The 21848-nt window shown below is 48.5% G+C and overlaps 1 protein-coding gene across 1 annotated transcript; it reads right to left on the bottom strand.

Annotated features, from left to right (window-relative positions):
- Positions 1-1162: 1162 nt before the first annotated feature.
- Positions 1163-9592, bottom strand: PROK2 (prokineticin 2). Its single transcript, XM_075158442.1, has 3 exons — positions 9420-9592; positions 5500-5625; positions 1163-2111 (listed from the first exon to the last, which is right to left on the bottom strand). Exons 1-3 carry the CDS (start codon positions 9516-9518, stop codon positions 1986-1988), a joined length of 351 nt encoding a protein of 116 aa, XP_075014543.1. The 5' UTR covers positions 9519-9592; the 3' UTR covers positions 1163-1985.
- Between the last annotated feature and the right edge of the window lie 12256 nt (positions 9593-21848).

The following is a 21848-nucleotide window of genomic DNA, read 5'->3' as shown; positions in this document are numbered from 1 at the left end:
TAAATTCAAGTCCATGGTATTAAGCTAATTTTATATTGATAGACACGGACAGAAAAGCAACCCCCAGGCTCCCAGTGCGTTCCTCCTCTGCAGACTCAGACTGTGTGGGTGCACGGGCTGTTTGGGGAGCCCCACTACTAAGTGACATGTTTGGGGGTTGTTTTTAAATCCAGGTTGTGGGAATTTCTGCAGTGCTCACGGGTCACTGCATCAGCATGGGAATGAGCTGCTCTTTCACCAGCACAATCCAGCCCTTTGGGTTAGAATTGAGGTCCTCAAAGGCTTCAGATCTAATACAGGCACTTTGTACCTGATCACATTAATGCAAACCGCATATAAAATTACCATTTGGTGGCACCTCAGGCTTTCTTTTTTTTTTTTTCCCTACAGGACCTGAGTCCGTTGTCACTTGCACAGCTGCTGTATCACCACTGCAAAGGGTGAAGCAAAATATATAGGCTTTGGAGCAAGAGCCCTGGGGTTGGGCTGTTTAGAGTTGGGAGGATGTAATCCTCTCTCTCAAGACACTTACTCTTCTAACGTGTGCAGGATCCATAAGGATCTGGCCAAATAGCAGATCCAGTTGTTCCTTTCTGTCTCTCCAGGGAGGCTGTGGAGCCCAGCGGAAGGTACCCGTTAAACTTGCTGGGACATTTCTCATCTTCTCTAATACAGGTGTTTGCTTTAATACAAGTGTGCTAACTTCTCTCAACCCCCCGTTGTCATCAGCAGCAAAGCACTGATTGTTGAATGATGAATAACTTCACTTTTCCAGTTCTAGCATATGTTTGCATGTCTGAGAACAAGAAATGTGTGAAACTCACACAAACTATTGGAATTCCAGCTCCAGGGACTGACAAGTAAATATGAAGTTGCATGGTATTTCATAGAAAACCCACAAATTGTATGTTTGCAGGGTTAAAGTTGATCCTTTTGAGGCATGTGCCAAGAAAAACCTCTCGTATTAGCTACACCAAGATTCCTCCATCATCTAAGACTGCAGCTTGGTTGAGGAGTTCATGCCTTGTAAACTGCTGAGTTTCCCTAAAAGCAGCCAGAGGCATATAATCTTTTGCTAAGCTATCCATAAGGAGCTCTGCTAGCTTGGGTGAATCAAGTGTGTGATAACAGATTACACTGAATAAAGATGGAAAACCACAATGACAAAATAATGTTATAATATTAAAATAAATCAAATCATATACTGCCATTATTCTGATACAGAATTTTTACACAGCAAATTTGATCATATACAAGAAGTCAGGCAGCCCATTACAATAAACTTCAGGGTTCCTTTTTTAATATAAACTACATCTTAATACATAGTTTGAGATGATCAGGTAGTTTTACACCAACTCAAGTAACAACAACTTCTCATCGTAGAATACTAAAATAACAAAATCTTTTGATGCTTTGAATATTGAAATGCTTTGGTTCCACCTGCCACTTTTAAAAAGTGTAAAAACTACATCTATTGGTTAAACTTTTACCCTAGAGATGCGCCTAACTTACAAATACAGTTATATTAATAAAGATACGAAATGAAATGTAAATACAGTTTTTTGGCAATCGCCATATGCTTCACACTATGCAATTATTCAACTCTCAGTTCAATTCAGGCATTCCAAAATGTAAAAACGTGGCCAAAATTTTCCAAAACTGACAATAATCTTGGATGTTTTCATTCTGGGGTTAAGCTGGAACCATGAAGACCGCGAAACGGTTCAGAAATCATTAAGCTCCTGCCCTCAGAAAGCAGTGTTGCCTTAGCAAATCTCATTTTGCTCACCCCAAAATGAAAGCATCCTCCACCGCGAGTCCCTCCTGAAAACCTTGGCCACCACAGCACAGTATCTCATCTTCAGTTTTAATGTTGGTGAGGCAGGAAAGGATGGTAAAGGTTTCCCCTGGCAAGTACCTTGTTCATCACAATAACAAGAAAAAGAATACATCGAGTGGCTCTTTCTAGCGCAGAATAGCTCCTGCTAAAAAAAGACATCTTCTTTTCTGAAGTCTGGTAAACACTTGAATTTGCTGGGAGAAGTCCGTAGGCAGACCAGGCTGGGGAGACACGGGCAGGTGTGGTGCATCCGCCGCCCGGAGAAGGGAACCTGGGGACAAAGAGCACAGACATCAGGGACAGGGAGCACAGGCGATGGTGCTTGGGATTGACGGATTTGGATGAACAGCAGGGATACGGGGAACGCTGCCTGCCTCCCTCCACGGCAGGAGATCCCCACGAGCTGCAGCATAGGGGCCAGGGAGCAGATGGCAAAGTCAATTCTATTGCACTTCCCAGTCAAGCCACAGTTAAGAGCAAAATGTAATGGTCCGTGTTGCTGTGTAAATCTACATCTGTGACACATGTTCTCCATTTACTCCAGTTTCATAAAGGCATCTGTTGTGAAACTACACTGGCCTTTAGCATCGCGTTTGCTGTGCAGGGGTTTCTGCTTGCCCCGATTCCCGCATTGCCATACGGCACAGAGCAGCCTGTCAGCCGCGTAGCAGGACCCGGGAACCGCAGGATCCCGTGGTAATTCAGGCTGGAAGGGATTTCTGGAGGTCATCTCCCCTGTCCTCCCTTTAAGCAGGATCCCCTCGCCACAGGGCAGAGGTTTCTCATTTCATCCCACCCTCCTCCAGCCACGCTGTGTCGCAGGGAGCACACGTACAGATTGCATTAAACACATGTCATTGCGCCACGACGTGCACGTGCACTGACACTCTTTAAACAACTTGATTACGAGCTCTGTCTTTTACAGGAGCCGTGCCTTCGCCAGCACATGAGCCGAGCGGGGCAGCCCGGTGGGACGGCACGGCTGGGAGCCACGGTGCTGCCGGCCAGCAGCATGCACTGATCATCCGTCGGGATGCAGTGAGGGAAGCACAGAGGTACAAAGCTGCTGCTGCCAGCCGGGCAGGCAGCCCTAATTCCCTCATTTCCTGATTTCTGGGCATTTTGAGCCTGCAATTTTAATATTCCAAGATTGCTTTGTGTCAGCGTGCAATTTTTCTCTTTAAGAAAGTCAAAGGGAGAAAGTCCCACACGTTCCCCTGTGTGTCACGCCAAGGACTGCCCGACTCCAGTGACACCCCGCTGGGCACGGGGGGCGAGCCAGGGGCTCACATCGCCTGTGATGCCTTGGGCCAGCGCCAGCCCCCTGCCCAGCACCATCTGAAGAGCAGCCTCAGAGCAAGGGACGCTGTGGGCTTTCCCACGCCATCCGCCACGGCCCCGTGAGCAGAGAGGCCACCGACCGTGGGTGCCGGGGACTCCCTGCGGGAATCACATCTCTCGGGTGCCCACGCACAGCACTGCAGAAAAACCTAAAATCTGAGCTCCTCGGGCTGTTAAGGCTGACTCAGAGGTACCTCTCAGCCCTCCAACAGCTCAAGTGATTTATTCAAGACGTTACATTCACTGCAAGGAAACATTCGTTTCAGCAGGACTCCCACGCTGAAGATGTGGCTTAATAACACACCTGGCTGGGGACAGGCAGCGGGTGACAGCTCTGCAGGACGGGCGCTTTGCCGGGGCGTGCAGCTTCTGCCTGCACAGGCAGAGCCCACGTGCCTGGAGCCGGTGCTGGCGATGCCGGCTGAGCCGGTGCATGCTTTGCCACGCCGTGTGCCCAGCACCAGGTTTTAATGAGCATGGGGCGACGGGAGTTTGGAGGTGAAAAGGAAACAAGGGAGCTCCTGGGAGAGACGTGAGGGTTATGTCCAAGGTGCACAGTGGCAGCGAAGCCACCCCCGTGCTGCCAGCTCTGTCTGCTGCCCTGCCAAACCTCACCTGCCTGGCCCTGCCTGCAAACCCTGCCTCTGCAATGCCAACGGAGATTGTTAACGGCATCAAGCCAACGCCATCTAGTTGCTGAGAAGGAAACTGGTTGGAAACCCAACCACAAGCCATCTCCTCCTGGGTATCTCCAGACTCCTCTGGAGGTCCCCGAGGCGGTGGCATGGCCATGGTGGTGCCTGCTTTGTACCTGACCTGCAGGCAAATGAAAGGTTTTGGTGCTGGGGGCAATTGGTCTCCCAGCTGTCCCCTACCCAAATATTTAGGGGAGAGGAACCATTGAGCAAACTCTCCATCCTTAAAAATACCTAATTTCACATACTACAGTAAATCAATTTGCTTTGTGTTTGACATGAAGAGCAGTGGGGTGAGGAATCTAAATCTAAAATTAACCTCATAAAGCTTATAATCATCAGTGACTGTGACCGCAAGTCTGGGGTGGGCAGGCGTCTTCTCTGATTGTAATTATGTGGGCAATTAGCTAAATTACCCAATAGCAATAAGCTCATAAAAAACCTAGAAGACAATTTCTCCTATCCTGAGACTCCTGTTAATGTAAAGAGCCCTTACAAGAAAAACCTGCTACATTACATAGTAAAAAAGATAATTTGGTCCCCAATATCACAGCAGAAGATTTAAAAATTTAACTGTAATAGAACAGAGCCTTGCACTTCCTAAAACTGAGAAAATAAACCCTAGATCCTGAGCTGAGAAGCCAGGCATTAGATGAGACAGTGAGAGAGGCAGCTAACTAGCTGCACATTTATGATCTGAATTTATTGCCATGATATCTTTCACATGCGATGACTCTTGGGCCATGCTCTTCCCTGAGGATGGCTCTGAAGACCACCAGGTTCTCAAGCTCCTTGGTAACATCCCATTCAACCTTTTGTATACAGATTGTATTATTGATAAATAAACAGCCTTTTTCATAGTACATATAATATACATAATTACATATCCTTAAATAAATGTATTTGTTGATATCATTATATTAATAGTATAGTATAATAATGTACTAATATGTAACTAGTGTTATAGATGTGTGTGTGTATATATGTATGCATACATATATATTCGAAATTAATGGGTAGACTAGAAGCAAAGAGACCCTGCAGTGAGTTTTCTCAAGCACAAGTGTGTGCCAACACTTTCTCCGTGGCTTCTGAAGGCACCAGTGGTGCTCAGCCTCTGGAGCGCAACTGGACATTGCTGTTTGATGGCAGGGACCGTGCTGCAGTGATGCACCAGGTGTTCCAACACCGGCTGGTGACGTTTTTAGGCTCGTGATGGGATCTTGTGCAGTTCCACTGAGGTCAGTGGTGTTTGCTACGCTCCTGCTCACATGCGTAAGCATTGGCAGGGTTGGGCTTGGGAACTGCTAAGGCTGTTTCGGATCGTGTAATGAAGCAGAACAGCAACAACAAACTAATAAGAAAACAAACTGAAAAGTGTGTATTACTTTCATCCTCGGATTCTGTTCAGCATAATTCTGACAGTAATGTATTTCCTGACGTAGGTACCTTCAGCGCTATTTCCATACAGATGCAAATGGCTGGGTATTGTAATGCACGGGATGTTTCCCCGCCTCTTCACCACATATAGTTTTTCTGCAATGTGACGTACAGTGCAGTATATTCCTGTTTCTTTCTGCCCTGCCAGCTCTGGTCCCACAGGCGCCCCAGCGACGTACTCACTCGGTGACTCAAAGGATGGCACTCCTCTCCCAGATTTCCCATCGGCGTGCACATTCGCAGGCTGCGGATCCAGAGGCTAACTGCACAGCACATCCCTCTCCCGCACTGCTGGTCTCGATCGCAGGCCTGGAGTTCAATACAGCATGAGGCAAATAAAATGAATAATAAATATATTCCATAAATAGGACAGATCAAGTACTCAAGAACTGCCTCTGACACCCCAGAAGTTATCATGGCTCATTAAGGCTGAATAACGAGATTTAAGGCTGATCTGCAATACTTATATCTCCCATGGATCTGAACATACAGGCTCCCGGCACATTTCAGAGTTGAGCCCAGGATGTTTAAAGCCACGACCACATACGGAGCTGCTCAGGGTCGAATCCAGGACTGCCAGTGATTTACAGTCCCAGCTTCTGAGCGCTGATGGACCGTGGCACGTCCCACTCTGCTTTCCCAGATCGGAGCCTGAGTGAGCCCAGGCAGGTGCAAGGACCAAGCGCACCGAACAGTCAGGAATCCTGGCTTATGGAGAAGCTAAGATAGGAACTTATCTGTTAATTTAAAGACTTTTATGTAACTATCCCTTCTAGTTTCTTATGATGATATCTTTCGGTGGAGTGCCTTTGCAAATGCAAGACTGCATGATAGTTTTAGTAGAGAAGTCCAAGTGGAAGTAGCTAAAATAGAAGTTGAAATATGGCTTCTGTGGTTGCTATCTAGAATTACATGTAACTAAAAGAGGTCTTAAATGTGTAATAGAAAAAACTTTGCATAAGTGTCCACATCCAAGAAAATGCTACTGTGGTAGCATCCCCCCTGCTAGGCAGGGGGGGAAGTATTTCAGCCACTTACCCAATACAGCTTAAATAAGCACAAACCAAAATGCAAACTATTGGGCATGTTTTAAAAACCAGAAACCATGAAGATCAATTGGCATGTTAGGGTTTGGAAACAGGTTACTGCACTTCTTTTGCCTATTTTTTAACCAAAACCTTATCAGACTTTTTATTATATGAATTTAATGCAAAAGCCAATCTCCTTTCTCTGATGAGAAATTCCATTAGTTAAAGGTTCTGATTACACCCCAAAGGTAAGCTTAATTAACTCACTTCTCTTTTAATGTCTGACAACAGTGGTGATAGACCAAAGGCACCGGTCAGCAGTACCTAAACAGGCAATTTGTAAAAATGTACATAAAAGATGATAATGGCTCTGGGGAAGACTGCGTATCAGAGCAAACATTCACGGGAGGAAGAAACTTTACGGATCTTACCTTGGGATTTACATGATAAATGCCATGAGGCAGTTCTTTACTGGGTAAATATTACACTAGTTCAACCAGCAGAAGCCAGATCAAAATACGTATTTACAGATCAGCTAGTCATTTCGGAAAAAGCTGTTGCATTAGGGTCAAGCCACTAAGTGGTGTGTGTAACCCAAACGGCTAGCGCTCCTCCTAAACACACATTTAATGAAGCAGAGAGCTCTATGCTACAGGTGAGCCCAAACAGACAGAGTATTTACTTGTAAGACTAATATGGCCATAAAACTACCACTACAGCCTGCCAGGTAGATAAGGTTTACTTTCTAACCCCTCTCTCTCAGGGGGAAGGGAAAAAAAAAAAAAAAAAAGTGCTCTAATGGTCTAATTTTGCTCTAGTCACAAAAACTGCAGGTCCAGTGATTTTGGCTGCCCCCAGTACGCCGGCATCCACTGCTCCACTGGAGTCACAGGCTCTGCTGTTCCTCACCGGTCAGCTCCTGACCCCCTTTTTTTCTCAGCTGTATCGCAAACCCCATCCATCTCCGTGGGACTGGTCCTGCAGTGAAGTACCACTCAGCCACAAAACAGATCTGAGTACGTCCTAGCCAGCGTACGCTGTGCTGAACAATTTCTTTTTAAAACTCATGCACACACATATATACATCTGGCAGAACTTTTAAGACTCCCCTTCCAAAAATGTATGACAAGTTTTGAAAGTATTCAACCCAAATGCTCCTGCCCACACCTTATCTCCAATGTGTAATTCATACCAATACCCCTGATATTCACAGGACATAACAGGAAGGACATTCCTCTTCAGCACCCCATTTAAACACAGCTTTGTGGAAAATTCAGCTCGAGCAAAAAGTCCCAGGTGAAATGTCAGCTCCAAAGCCAACTGAAGTCAGCACATGAACCACCACTGAAGTGAGGAAGGTTTGAATCAAGTCTTTAAATCGCAAAGGAAAAGCACCTTTCAGGCTCAGAGGACGGGGACGGGAACACCCACATCAGCTCTCGTCTGAGATTTGCCCATTCATCAGAAGCCAAAAATGCATCAAAGCGGTTTCAGCAGAAACACTCTGCAAGAGTTAATAAAGTAACATTTTCTAGTTCTAATCTATTTTTACTTTTTGAATCCGCTTTGACCTTGATCTATTATTCAGTGCTTCACAATTACTTTATTTAACGGACTAATTATGCTTTAAAGGTGCAGCCACAACTTGAATAACAGACTTATATAAACTGGTCCTCCATTGCTGGAAATATTTCTACTTAAAAAGAACTTGCAATTGTCAAATATTAAAGAATTCCTTCACACTCTCTGCTCTGAACATTAATCAGTCCTGGGAACTGATCTGACATCCGAGAAATGCCTATGAGCCGTTTCACGGACTTCAGTGAAGTTCGGACGAGGAGTCTGGACAGCCACGGAGTAATCCGCTGCTGTGAGTACAACTTCTGATGGTTACAAAAGACATGTCAGCTCTCGAAGGAATGCAAGCACTGGGTTATTAATCCAAAGCAAACACTAAAAAAATTATTTTACTTAAGAGTGATGCAATGCTTTGGGTTAAATAACGTCTTTGGAAAAAAAATATTTTCACAACCAAAGTAAATCTCAAGCCCCAAAACAACAACAACAACAATAGAGGACTCATTTGCAATGGGTGGCTGTTGAGGAAAAAAAGCAGCACAGTCATACTCAAAAAAAAAAAAAACACAACAGCGTTTTGCGATGATTGCAATACCGGTGCCTGCCCTGTATGCGGTAGGACTGGAGGAACTGAGGGTGCACAAGCAGGAGGTGCGGTGCCCCGAGCCCGGCCCTCCCGGGGCAGTTTGGGGGCAGCCGGGGCTGGGGGCTGCCTGGGGGGGGCAGCCATCAGCCCTGGAGAAGCAGCGGGAGCCTCTGCACACTCACGGCCCAGCCTGGAGACACCCCCCGCCGGGTCCAGGCATCCCTCACCCCAAAGGGACAGACCCCCCACCGTGGCATCCCTCACCCCAGAGACCCGCCAGTCCTGGCATCACCCACCGCAGAGAGACGCCCCATATCCTGGCATCACTCACCCTAGAGAGAACCCCAAGCTCTGGTATAGCTTAGTCCAGAGAGACCCCCAGCTCCGGGCATCCCTCACCCCAGAGAGACCCCCATGTCCTGGGATCACTTATCCCAGACAGGCCCCCAAGCCCTGGCATCTCTCATCCCCTAGCACAGCCCTCCCTTCCCCGTCTTGGTTATCACTTATCCCAGAGAGACCCCCAGCTCCGGCCACCCCTCACTCTAGAGAGACCCCCAGCTCCGAGCACCCCTCACTCCAGAGAGGCCCCCACGTCCTGGCATCACTTATCCCGTACAGACCCCCGAGTCCCGGCAGTGCTCACCCCAGCTCCGGCCACCCCTCACGACGGAGAGAGCTCCCCTATATCCTGGCATCACTTACCCCGGGCAGCCCCCCCACGTCCCGCTCTCACTCACCGCAGGCAGACCCCCAAGTTCTGTCCCCGCTCCCCCGGCGGAGCCCCCCTAGCCCCCCGCCGAGCCCCCGCCCGGCTCCAGCCCGCCCGCGGCTGCCGGTGCCGACGCGGCGGGTCCCGTCGGTGCCGTCGGTGCCGGCCGGCCGGCGCGGTGCCGTGCGGCGGCGCTCACCCCGGTGATGACGGCGCCGTGCCCCGCGGCCAGCAGCAGCAGCAGCAGCAGCAGCAGCAGCAGCACTGGCGGCGGCGGAGCGCCGCGCAAGCTCCGCATGGTGCCGTCCCGCGGCCGCGGCCCCTGCGCTCCCCGCGGGCGTAGCGCGGCGCAGCGGAGCCGGTCGCGACGGCCGCCCCAGCCGTTATAAAGCCGGGGGCTGCCGTTGGCGGCAGCGTGAGTCACCCCCGCCCTGGCAGCGCCGCGGCCGCGGACCGCCGCGCGCACCCCACCGCGCCCAGGTGCGCGGCCGCGGGACGAGCCTCCGCGGCTGCGGGGGCCGCGGGGGGGGGCAGCCCACGGTGGTGGGGGGCATCCCGCAGCAGGTCCGGGGGACATCCCACGGCAGTCCAGGGGATGTCCCGCGAATGTAGGGGGCATGCCACTGCAGGTCTGGGGGGACATCCCGCAGCACGTTGGGGACATCCCGCAGGAGGTCTGGGTGACATCCCGCAGCATGTTGGGGACATCCCTCAGCAGGTCTGGGGAACATCTCACAGCAGGTCTAGGGGAACACCCTCCAGCATGTTGGGGACATCCCTCAGCGGGTCTGGGGAACATCCCCCAGCATGTTGGGGACATCCCTCAGCGGGTCTGGGGGACATCCCACAGCAGGTCTAGGGGGACATCCCAGGGCTGGCTGGGGGACACCCTGCAGCTGGTCAGGGGCAGCACACAGCAGGTCCAGGGGGATCCCCCAGCAGTTGGGGGGGATCCCACTGCAAGTTAGGGCACATCCCGCAGTGGGTCAGGGGCAGCCCACAGCCACTGGAGCCAGCCTGGAGGCCTGTCTCGGCTCCAGCGCCCATGTCCCCTCTGCTTGTGCTCCTCAAGCTTCCTGGCGTGCAGCAGCCCCAGCAGTTCTCCTGCCAGCCCCAGCCCTGATGTTCCCCCCACTCCCCTCTATGAACGGGAACTGCCTGCAGCCCCTGACCCAGCCTCTGCTGAGCCCTAGCAGTGCTGTGGGCATGGCCATGGTGGGGGGACACACAGGCTGCACCTCACCTTGGGGCAGAGGAGCATCAAAGCAAATTTATCCCACAGGTCCCGTAAGAATTGAATCAACCCCGGTTCCCCCTTACTGCACTTAGTCCAAGAAGTGCCAATGCTGAGTAAAAAAGTAATGTTCACGTATACTTCCTCATCTTACTCCTTTGTGGACCTGTCTGAGCATTCGGGCACCCTGGAGCCCAAAACCCCTTTGAACTCATGTTTTCCTGCTCCCCCTCCTGCCTGCGCTTCACTCCCCCTGCCGCGGGCAGCCCCTGCCCCTGCCTGAGCCCTCCCGGCTCCCGCAGCACCCAAGGGCACAGGGAGGAAAACAGCTCTCTCCTTCGGCAGGGCTGGCTCCCACCCGAAGATCTGGGGCGAAGCTGGTGGGAAGAAGGGGCAGGGGGAGCAGGGACCCCCGTTTCAGAGGCAGCGCACCACTAGCCCCTTCCAGCCCTAACGCCAAGGCCATGGTCTGCTTGTCTCAGTGAGCTCCTCTTTCTAGATGTACACCGCTTAAATTTCACACAAGCCAAGGTTTAACGACTAATGGTGCTACCTTCGGGCACCTCCGTCCCCTGTGGAGGGAGGACATCAGAGAACAGTGACAGTCAGTCAAACACATGCAGAGTTTCCTTCCCTGCCTCTCTCTCACTGCTTTTCTTCTCTATTTTCTTTTCCTTACTTTTCCAGCTCGTTACGCTTCTTTTTACCTTTCCTCTCCCTCCTAACTCCCTTTTTGTCCCTTTTCCTGCCACTCCGTCGCCACTTCGATCTCTCCCGTCCCTCTATGCTCCCCACCCCCTCCGGTGTGTCCCGTTCTCACATGTAGGTCCTGGTTTTCTCAGATTTTTCAAATTCTCTTTTTCCAAACAGGAAGGCTGAGCCTTTACAGAGCCCTGGGTCCTCAAATAGTCTCATTCTTCGGCTGGGGCGAGTTTAAGCGCAGCTGAGGGGGAGCATAACACGCACCGAGTGTCTCGGCACGCTCCCGCTTGGTTCAGTCCTGGTCAGGAGCTGTCGAATCGATTCGTTAGCGGCATCCCCTCGGGGGCTCAGTCTGTCTGGAGGTGTTTTCATTACAAACGTGGCCTTTTTGGGTGCTTATGGCTATTTTGTAAAAGTGCACTCAAGACAAATATGGGCTGAGTAAATAGAGCTTTACTCCAAGGATGCTTTAAAAGCAAATTGGGATAAGCCAATTTTGACATGAAAGTATTAAAAATAACTGTGACAGATCCTTAGCTGTTGTAAACCCACATGGCTGGCCTGAACCATCACCAGTTTAAACCAGATAAAGGGATTAGTTTGTTTTAAATTTTATTTGTATCCTAGAAACTAAAAATGAATGTAAACCAGGGATGATTATTTTCACAACCCCCAGCTGCCCAGAACTTTAAAAAACAAATTATCATCTTCAGCTCTAAACCTCCTGATCCTTCAAAAACACTACTGAATTGAGGGGAAATAAAAAGGGGGAAGGGAAGAATTTTGTGCAGTTTTATGTAGGCTCAGTCATTTCTTGTAAAAGCCATTTTACATAAAAGGTATCATTTATGAAAGGTTGCCAGTCATCAGCCTGGAAGGGCCGTATTATACATTAAGATGGGTATGCTATAGAGTTACTAGCATCCACACTAATGCCAATATTCTTACTACCAACTTGTGCTAAAACTGGTTTGCTCTTAGAAGAGATCTTACACATCTATATGGCCTTTAGGTGATTATGAAATTGTAATGAAACATTAATTACATCCAATTAATTTATTGCTGTTCTTAAAAAAAGTGAAAGTTGAGGAGGTGAATCTCTGAATTTCAGTCATTACCTCCTAGATAATTGTTCAACTACAAAAGGAGTAAAAATCCACAAAGTGTCTTAAATGTAAATCTTCATATTGCCCGTCTCACAAATGCACCAGAATTTCAGAAGTTCTTTTATTTCTTTTGATCCACTTTGAAGGATAGCCTCATATTAGTTTTCTCAGTTTAAAAGGGTTTTTTTGCATAGTTGGGTAAATGTAGTCCCAGGGTAAATGAATCTACCTCATAAGAACTTTTTTCCTTCCATATGAAAGCACCCAGCAGTAGGATCCAGCGTGGTGACCCTGTAGGCAAGGCTTCAGCGGAGTTACAGCTTTGGCTATGCTTGGGTAGGGTTAGGCTTTTCCCCAAGAGAGAACCCAAGAAGTCCCATTTTCAGATCGCCTTCACAAATCCACTGAATATCTTCTACCATAAAAACTCTAATATCAGAATTAGGAAATACGACTCCAAATTAATCACGATACTTTAGATTTGACACAGTTAACGATCATCCAAAAGTCCTCAGCTGCTTTAAGAACCCAGAGTGAAATATCTATTTTTAGCTTTCAGTGCAGTTGGTAGCTCTCTCTGGTTCTTCTCAAAGCCTCAATTTTACTGAAAGCTAACTGTCTATGAGTAGGCATTCAAATCATTATTTGGCCTATTCAAGTGATAATGCACTACAGAGTTTACAGATTTTTGAAGACTAAGAATGTGAATACATCAGCTAAAAGATAATTTGATCATAAAAGAAATGAGAAAAAGCATATAATGTGAGACAGGAGAATTAACTTTTTGTCCTGAAAACTCTCTTAATAACGACAGTATCTAATTTGTTTAATCTTTCACACTATGTATCCAACAACCGTGTGAATTCAGCAAAGTGGTGCAAGTTTGCTGACTCTCATACAGGAAGAATATACTTATCTATATCAGATGCCTATATAGATTTATAGGCTAGGTGTGGAAGTTCACCCATGGTATGGAAGACCTCAAATCACTTGTCTTTAGTGCCTGGAATAACCTGAGCACACGATTCGTGCAAAAATATCCAAATTTCTAAGCTGCAACCTGGGTTGGGATGCCATCCTTCTCTCACCCAACATTTCTTCTTTATGTCAATAATTAGCATTCAGTGAAGCAGGGGCTGGCCCAAATCATCCTCTTCACAGGCAACCAACCCAAGACACTTCTCGATCTCTCGTCCTCTGTCTTGGGGATTGTACGGAAGGCAGAAGAGGTCCTTTCTGCTTGTATTTGCATTAATTTGGGTCCCCAGCATTTACCCAACTACCATTTATGGTTTTTTAAGTTGCAAAGATTTTTGTAAATTACTTCTAAGTTTTCTACCTCTCTCTCTGATGTGGCTGAAGTTGGCCAGTGTCTTCAGAAGCTACCAGCAGCGGGCTGGCTGAGAAACGGAGGCTTCGTACCTGCAACTCTCACTGAGACTGTAAAACCCAGCTGGGATCTGACGTGTAAAGGGCTCAGCAAGTCTGGGCACCCACCGGTATGATTCTAGATCGTATAGACAGCAGTTTGCGTAATTGGGTGATGTAGAGAAAATGAAAGGTGATTTCGACGGCTATACGCAAGTCTCACACTTGTAGTTGCCTTCGGAGATGTCCGTGAGGCTGCTGCTTGCATGAACTTGTAGGCGAGCCTGAGAGGTCAGCACGTATCTGCCCGGCATGCAAGGAGGCAGCGTGCAGAGCCGCAGCAGCAGCAGCACGTCCACCCGCTGCCACGCAGCAGCCAGTTGTACAAGAAACAAGGAACCGCTTACCGTGAAGGGGACAGCTTGCCATCCACAGCTCAGAGCGAGCCACAATGGTCTTTCTTCATGATTACCACACCCCAGGCTCATGTCCAGCCTCTTCTGACATCAAATAAACTAATTAATTTTTAAAAAGTCTTAAGAGATGTCCAGATTTTAGGATTAGAAGAGACTGTAGTCTGAATTCCTACTAAATCAAGCCATAAATTTCATTAGTGAATCCTAAATATAGAGAGATAAGTTGTGTTTTAAACTAGCACATATCTCAAGAGAAATCAAGCATTGACTTAAAACAACGAAGGATTCACCACTTCTCTCAGCAAACTGCTTCAACTCTTAAAACCTCGTTTCCTGTTCGAATTTCACTGATTTGGACCAGCAGATGATATTATGCCCTCTAATATCAGGAATTTTCACCTTCTGCATGTAATTATAAGCCGGGAACAAATTCCACGACACCTGTTTATTAACATTGAGCCCTCTTACTCTCTCGCTATGAAGCAACATTTTTGTCACCGTCAAATTATTCTGGTAGCTCATCCCCAAGCCCTTTCCAATAGATCAACAAACTTTGTAAAGTTTCTGGCATGATTTCAGGAATATTCTCACCCCATGCAATTAGCCACACAGCTCTGTTCTTAGTTATGTATTCTTGCAGACCGAGTCAACTATCAGCGTATAAACAGAAACAGCCTTGTGAATACACTAATAAAAAATGAAATAGATTTGCAAAAATCTTCAGCCACAAAACAGCATCTCAAAGTGTTTTTATTTCTGAGGTCAGATAAGAATAGTTGTAACGAGCTGCTGTTCTAGCGGTATGTTCCTGCTGCTCCTTGTGTCTCATTACGCTGCTTTTCAGTGCTGCCGTTGTCATAGTAGTCCATGAAGAACCTTATGTAAGGAAAAAGATGATGGTTCTGCAGTATGTTAAAAAAGAGCATTTAACAGATAAGTGCTAATGTTTTAGATCAGGGATTCTTACTCCCTTACTCTGCACTGGATCATGTAACCGGATGAAACATTTTCATTGCAAAGTACACGTTCTCCCGTCAGCTCAGAAGGATTGAAGTGGAATATTACAGAGTCTACTCATGAAACAGCGGTAGAAGAAGAAAAAGCTGCAAACCTACAAACAAAACTAACAATTTCTAGTTGCTCTTGAAAAATGACTCCTTTGACTTATACAGAGATTTTATTTAGACTTCTACACATCTGTGTGACTGCATTTGCAAAGTCCAGGGCAGCACAATTCTGAATGATTCAGAGGGATTTATGTGATGGGCAGGGACTCAATGCCTTTCCGTAATTTTCTGATATGTCTTTAAAAAAATGCAGACTTTTTGCCAAGAAGATGCAGTACTGGTTTGGGGAGTTAGCTGGACTTCGGGGAAACAGTCTTTCAACCTTTTTTCTTCCTACTAGTTGCTTTTGGTAGGAAACATCTTTCCTCTGCACGCCAAAATGGGTTAATAGCTGCAAGCTGTGGGTAGGGGACCAGCTGGTGGAGCCATGCTCTGTCCCTGCACACTTGAACCTACCAAGTGAGGTAGTTTTTCATTGAGATGGGACTTGCTGGACCATGGGGAAAGGAGATGGAAATGCTTCCGTAGCCATAGAAATCTACCAAATGCAAGAACTGCAGGCGGGTTATTCAGGAGGGCATCATTGTAGCTCTGCTCCCCCTGCAGACAGGCGATTTATCGTATGCCTCAATGGGAGCTGGCTAGACCCACGCTGAGCATGTTTTTGTATTTAATAAATAAACCAGCCCACCTTTCCTCCCTCACAGGTCCCTCTGGTCCCTGCCAGTTCTGCCTGTACCCTCAGTGGGTCCATGCCTGCAGCCCACCTTGGTGGCTGCACGCTGCCCGCGTACGTGTCCCTGCCTCCCGCACCTCCCCAGGCACCACACAAGTCTCCTCTGTGCCCCTCATCACGGAAACCAGCAGTAGCACTATGAATGCTGCTAATACCTGGCTTCCCACTATCTCCAAGGGGACCAAGAAGAGGTCACTTGTTCACTTTTTATTTACTGTACTGTACCCGTGCTGCATGGCTTCCTTGGATTGCCTGCAGCAAGCAGGCAGAAATTTTTATTTCTCCTTAACACACAGTTGAGTTTCTGTTTTGGTTTTGTTGCTTTGCTTTTCCAGCCCTTCGCCAGCCAGAGGATACAGGGCGGGTTGTGCTCCTGCCCCTATTAGCATATTAGGTCAGGAAAGAATTACCCTCGGAGGCAACGCTCAGAAACAACAGTCAGCTGTTTGCTTTTTACATCTTGGGTGTTGCAAATTCCCAGAATCAAATGGGAATTTCACCCCTAAAATCCCTTGTCCTCCTCCTTCATTCTGTCCTGCTGTCTTCATGAGGCACGTAGCTTTTCTCCTGTTAATTTGGGGTATTTATGGCAGGGCTGAGGCGTGTGGCAGGGTGTGGGGGTGTGATCTGCAGGGAGGGAAGTAGAGGCAATAGTGCAGGTGGGACCACTTTTCTGTACGTCCCGCTGGATGGGGCGTTCTGCTAATGAGGGATTAGCAGCTTCATGGCTCCCCAGCCTTCCCTGATGCTCTGAACGTTGGTCAACCAAGGCAAAAACACGGAGCACGCATACACAGAAGGATCTCATCCGCTTTCCGATCTGTCTTGGCCTGCAGGTCACCCATGAGGTTTTTTTCTCTTACTTTCTCTCCCACTGTTCTCATGTTTGGTTTTTTTTTTCTCTCCCCTGTACTTTGTGCTGCTTCGTCCTTCACTGCCACAAAAAGGTGGGCATTCCCAGCACAGCACAGCTGAGGTGCCTCCAGGACCTGGAGTACCACTGAATTCCTTTTTCTCCCTTTCATCCGTATGCAAGATTGCTCAGAAAGGTGAAAATTCCAGTGAAATGGCACGTTAGCGAAAAGCATGCGTTAAAACCCCTGTGGGGATGGCTGCAAAATGCTTCCCCTCACCAGAGCCACCTCCAACATGGAAACTTCACTTACTACTCTCTTAAGTACGAACTTAGAAAATTATAATGTCTCTCTAGTGACTTACATTTCTGAGAATCCCAAAGCACTTAGTAAATCACATTCTCCTGAATTACTTTAACTGTGGCTGGGGTAGCACCAGATCTGGGGTGACAACTGGCAACCACTTCACTTCACATGCCCACATTAAAGAACAAGTCTGGACTAGAAAAGAAAAAGAACCCCACCCCATGGCTTGGTGGTGGTGGGGGGTTTGGTCTTTTTTTTTCCTTAGGATGCAGAAAATAAAGTGCTAATGTGGAGCTTAGATCTATTTGAGCTATTCTCAGGAAAAGCCATGGCGTTTAGCATCACCAAGAAGTCAGCATCTTGGTTTTATCTTTTAGCCGAACATGGGGGGCCCCGACAAAGAGCAGTCACTAGGGCGAGTCCTGCACAGGCAGGTGAGGGTGCTGCCTTGGGCTGCAGCCCTGCAAACCCTTTAACCGCTGGCTTGGCTGGGTTAGGCTGACCGAGAGGTTCACGCAGACCCCAGGTCAGGGTGGGAGGAGGTGGCTGCGGGCAGGAGGCGGGCAGGGAAGCCCCGGCTGCCTCTGCAGCTCAACGCGCCCGCCAAGCCCTGGCTTTCGAGGGAAGTGTGTGACCTACTGCATCACCTCCTAAAGACGAGCTGCTACAAAGGACAAATTATTCACCTCGCCCTCCTACTCCCCACTCTGTTCTTCTGCCAGCTCACTGTTCAAGAGCCACTAGTGCAAAGGGCAGCTAATTATTCCAGGAATTCAAATTGGTTGCTTTTATGGCAAAGATCAAACAAAAACAAACCCCCGGCAATGCGGGCTGGTGTTGGCTGCCTGCCTCTGCGGCTAGCCGAGTGCTGGGAAGATGCATTTCATCCTCTGAACAGCTCGTTATCTGGGTAGAAGCAGCTAGACCACAGATGGGGAGGAATGGAGGGAGAGGAGGACGAGGATGGCGCGGGGACGAGGGAAAGGAAGCAGCAAAAAGGAGCGTGGTTGGGGTGTGAGAGGCGAAAGGTGCGGCGGAGGTTGTCCATGCTCGGCCATGCAGCCCGGTAGCAGCTCTGCTGGGCACTGCTTTGCCGGGTGCTGAGTGTTGTCTTAATTCTGTATCCTGGGTCGCCTTGGGGCATGGCACGGGGGTTCGGGCCATGCACACCTGGGTTGGGCTCGTCTCTCCCTACCACAGGCCAGCCTTGCTCAGCCAACGTCCCCACGCTGAGCACGTGGACCTGCACCACTTATTTCGCTGCCCACATTCACACAGTGCATTTTCCCCTTCTACTGACTATGCCAAAACAGCAAAGCCAGCCCAGGGACACATGACAATGACATTTTCCGTTTCCCCAAAAGCCAACGTCTCCTGTCGCCGAAGGAGCCTCCCTCCCAGGGTCCTGCAGAAACAGCTTTGCCGGAGGGTAGGAGGGTTGTGGTGAACGGCTGAATAAGACCATAACATTGTTTCTTGTTGCCTTGACAATACGCTCCAGCTCAAGAGATCTATTTTAACCCTGTGCTGGGGTAATACCAGCTGATGAAACCCTGCTGGAAACAAGGCAAGCGATTAGACTCGCAAAACCAAGTTTTCACACATGTGGTAGGATCATTAGGATAAGTGGGCTTTTGCCCCTGGAGAGGGGCTGGCTGTTTGCCCGGGAAGAGTCTCCAGTCTCTCACCCTAAAGGCTAAATTTTCAAGTACTATATAGCAAATTCCTTCCCAGTACACCACTATTTTTTGAAAATAGGGCTTGAAAATACAAAAATAACCCCAAATGTTCAAAACGCTCATGTTCTTTACCTAGAGCCTCATGCAAAAACTGCTGAGTCCGAAGATGACTTGCAGCCAACTTCCACGGGCTTCAGGGCTGTATAACCAGCAGGTTGTTGCTTACAGAGAGCTATAATTCATGTTTTGCAGAGTGCTGTTTCTCTTACATTGCTATTAATTCCAATCATGGCACATCTAATTTAGAAATTCCTCAGTGACCAATACATTTCAGTGCCATGACAGCAGCGTGCAGCAGTGAGAAACCAGTTAAACATGGTTTCCTAAGCTCAGTCCATTACTTGGTCTCCAGGGAACAGCACCGTTTCCTAAAGCGACTCCTCCCTTGATCACTCCATGTAGCAGCTCCATGAATAAATCAGAAATGGGCTTTCTTATGACCATCATCGCCCAGCCAGGATTGTCCTGCAGTGCTGGAGGTTCAAGAGTCCTGTTTCTGAGAAGTATTGAGACATCTGCCCAAGGTCCCTCAACGCGCGGTTGCATGAACAACCGACTGTCTTCAGACCTGTCGGATGCATCGAGAGCGGAACGGGCAGGTACTGCTCCAGCTCTTTCTAAATCCAACTCTTTCTAAACCCAGTTACTCAACTTCCTGCGGCAAGGCAGAGCGATTACACTACAGATGATGAAATATTTCCTTCAGTTTACCCTAAATTCCAGCGAGTGATGTAACCAGCAATCCCTTAGTTTTTCATCGCCAAACGCAGTAAAGAGCGGGAACGCATCAGTTCTCAACGCATTCGTCGGGTATTTAAATCCCCCAGTAAAACCTTACCTGTTCTGCCTGTTCCAGCGCCCTTTCACATCTGCCATCGCTTCATCCTGCCAAGGTTAATAGTCAGAGCTGGGACACTTCCAGCTCATTTCATTGTCTTGTCGGAGATGACATTTTAAGCAGCAAGTGCTTTGTGTTTAACTGGCGTAATGTCAAGTGACTTACCTCTCGTAGCCAATGCTGATAGCTTGTTCAGTCAGAAATCTGCTAAATGGCTTGTTCACGTAATTACGATAATTGCCTAGGAGAAAAGATAGAGGAGTGTATCTTCCATTGAAGAAAATGCATAACTGTTAGCCTACGCTGACCTTTTCCTGCTGTTTCTTCCTCCTGTGTGAATGAATGTTATTAGCTGAAACTTCCCCATGTCTGCTCCTTGTTCTGCCCTTCCCGATTACAGCTCGGTGTGACATGGCCAGCAATTTGCATGGATTTTAAAAAAAGCAGGAGCAATTTTCATGGACATGGATTTTACTTTTCCTTAACTGCATAAATAGGATATTCTGTTGAAAATAATGGAGCAACATATTCAATCATGCATGTAATTTTCTCCATCTGAATAGTCCGGTTTGCTTAACATTAAACACAAACTTAGGGGAAAACAAAATAAAGCGTGTGTTTCAATAAATCAGGAACTTAAAGAAATCACTCCATACATTATCATCTTTAGCGGCATCTTAAACAACTTCCTCTACCAGAAAAGTTGCCCAGAACGAGGACGGGAAGAGCAAGCTTTGCCACAGCCAAACCCTAACTTGAGTGCAACCAGCAGCATCCAGGAATTAACTCCTCGTCCCCAGGGAGCTGGGGCTTTCCTTTGGCCTTGGGAGGGCTATCGTTGTTTATGCTTCTTCCTCTAATCCAACAGAAGCCAGAGAAGCTCTTGAGGTTTCTATGTACAAGGACATATTCCTCTCAGTGCAGGACAGAGCAATGCCCTGCAGAAGAAACACCAGCTCCCTTCGCCTCGGCTTCCCCACCGCAGCTCCCAGCACGCTGGATGCCTGCTGTTATCTGCAGCCCCCTCTTTGCTGTGCCCTAACAGCTCTCCGTTTAAACAACTGAAAGCCCACAGATCCTCCTCAGATCCACGGGCCATCAAGAGACACCGAAATAGGCTGCAGCAGGCGAGAGCTGTGGCTGCAGTGCCGGGAAGCCTTTGAAGTTGATATCACTTGGGTTGGAGGTGTTTTGAACTGCGGAGAGGAAGCAATATAAAAAGAAAAGGTTTTTATTCTAACAGTCAAGCTTAAGCCTGCCCTCGCTGTATTTAAAGTGCAAACTCGAAACTTAAAGAGGGAGAAATAAAAGGGCTGGATTCAGCGGACAGTCGGGTTTGACTCCAACTCAGCTGTCAGAGGAATAAACCCTTTGAAAAAGAACAAACCAAATCCTCAGTTCTTTCCCCCAGCGTCAGCCCCAACCGCTGCAGCTTCAAAGGCTGGGCTATGCCGTGGAGGTCCCGCAGGGGGGAGCGGGGCCGCCCCAGTGCCTCGCCTGCTGCTCGAGCCCTTTGCACGCCGGGCCACGCCACGGCTCTTTGCTCAGCACCACGGGACCCCCAAGCTGGTCCAGCTCCCCTGGTCAGGCTGCTGCCCACCCGCACCCCCAGACCTCCAAGGGAAGGAGGCCTCATTCCCCGGCTCTGCCCAACAGGATTTCTCCCCTTTGGGGTTACTCTCACGGCAGTGCTGGGTTCGGGTCAGTGCCACCTCTCGTATGCTCGTTTGGGAAATGAGTGAGTAATTGCCTTCTCCGCTTTGTACCTCCAGCATCTGCTCCTACGCTTCCAGACATGTGCTGGTGCTCCAGGCGTGGGGGGTGACCTTAGCGTCAGAGCTCGCTTGGCGGTCTGCTGCGGCTCCAAAGGCAAAGGTGTGTTAAGAAAATTTGCATGTAGAGACAGCAAATTGAATAGGCAGAGCTGGACGTCAAGGAAAAAAAGCAAGCGGCTCATAATTACTCGGATTGTATTTGCCTTTCCAAAGGGCATAACACTTTATATGATTCATTAAGATTAGAGCCCTGGGTGTATTCATGAGGGCTGCGTTAGTATGGAAATTAATCATTTTAAGACGCATGGCTGAGCTTTGATGGTGGTTCCCGTGAGGCTGCGCAGGCTAGCCCTTGGGTGACATGAAGGCGCTAGTGCTCAGCACGGCCCGGCCAGCTCCAGCCTGCAGCAGGAACTCGCTCTGCCGCCGATGCGATAGCCAAGGGCGCTGGAAATCCCAACCGCAAGCTCGGCTTGCTGGGGCAGGA

This window comes from Calonectris borealis, chromosome 10 (assembly GCF_964195595.1).
Source record: "Calonectris borealis chromosome 10, bCalBor7.hap1.2, whole genome shotgun sequence".
NCBI lineage: Eukaryota > Metazoa > Chordata > Aves > Procellariiformes > Procellariidae > Calonectris > Calonectris borealis.
Note: the sequence above shows the minus strand (reverse complement) of the source record. Positions and strands in the feature narration are given on the sequence as shown.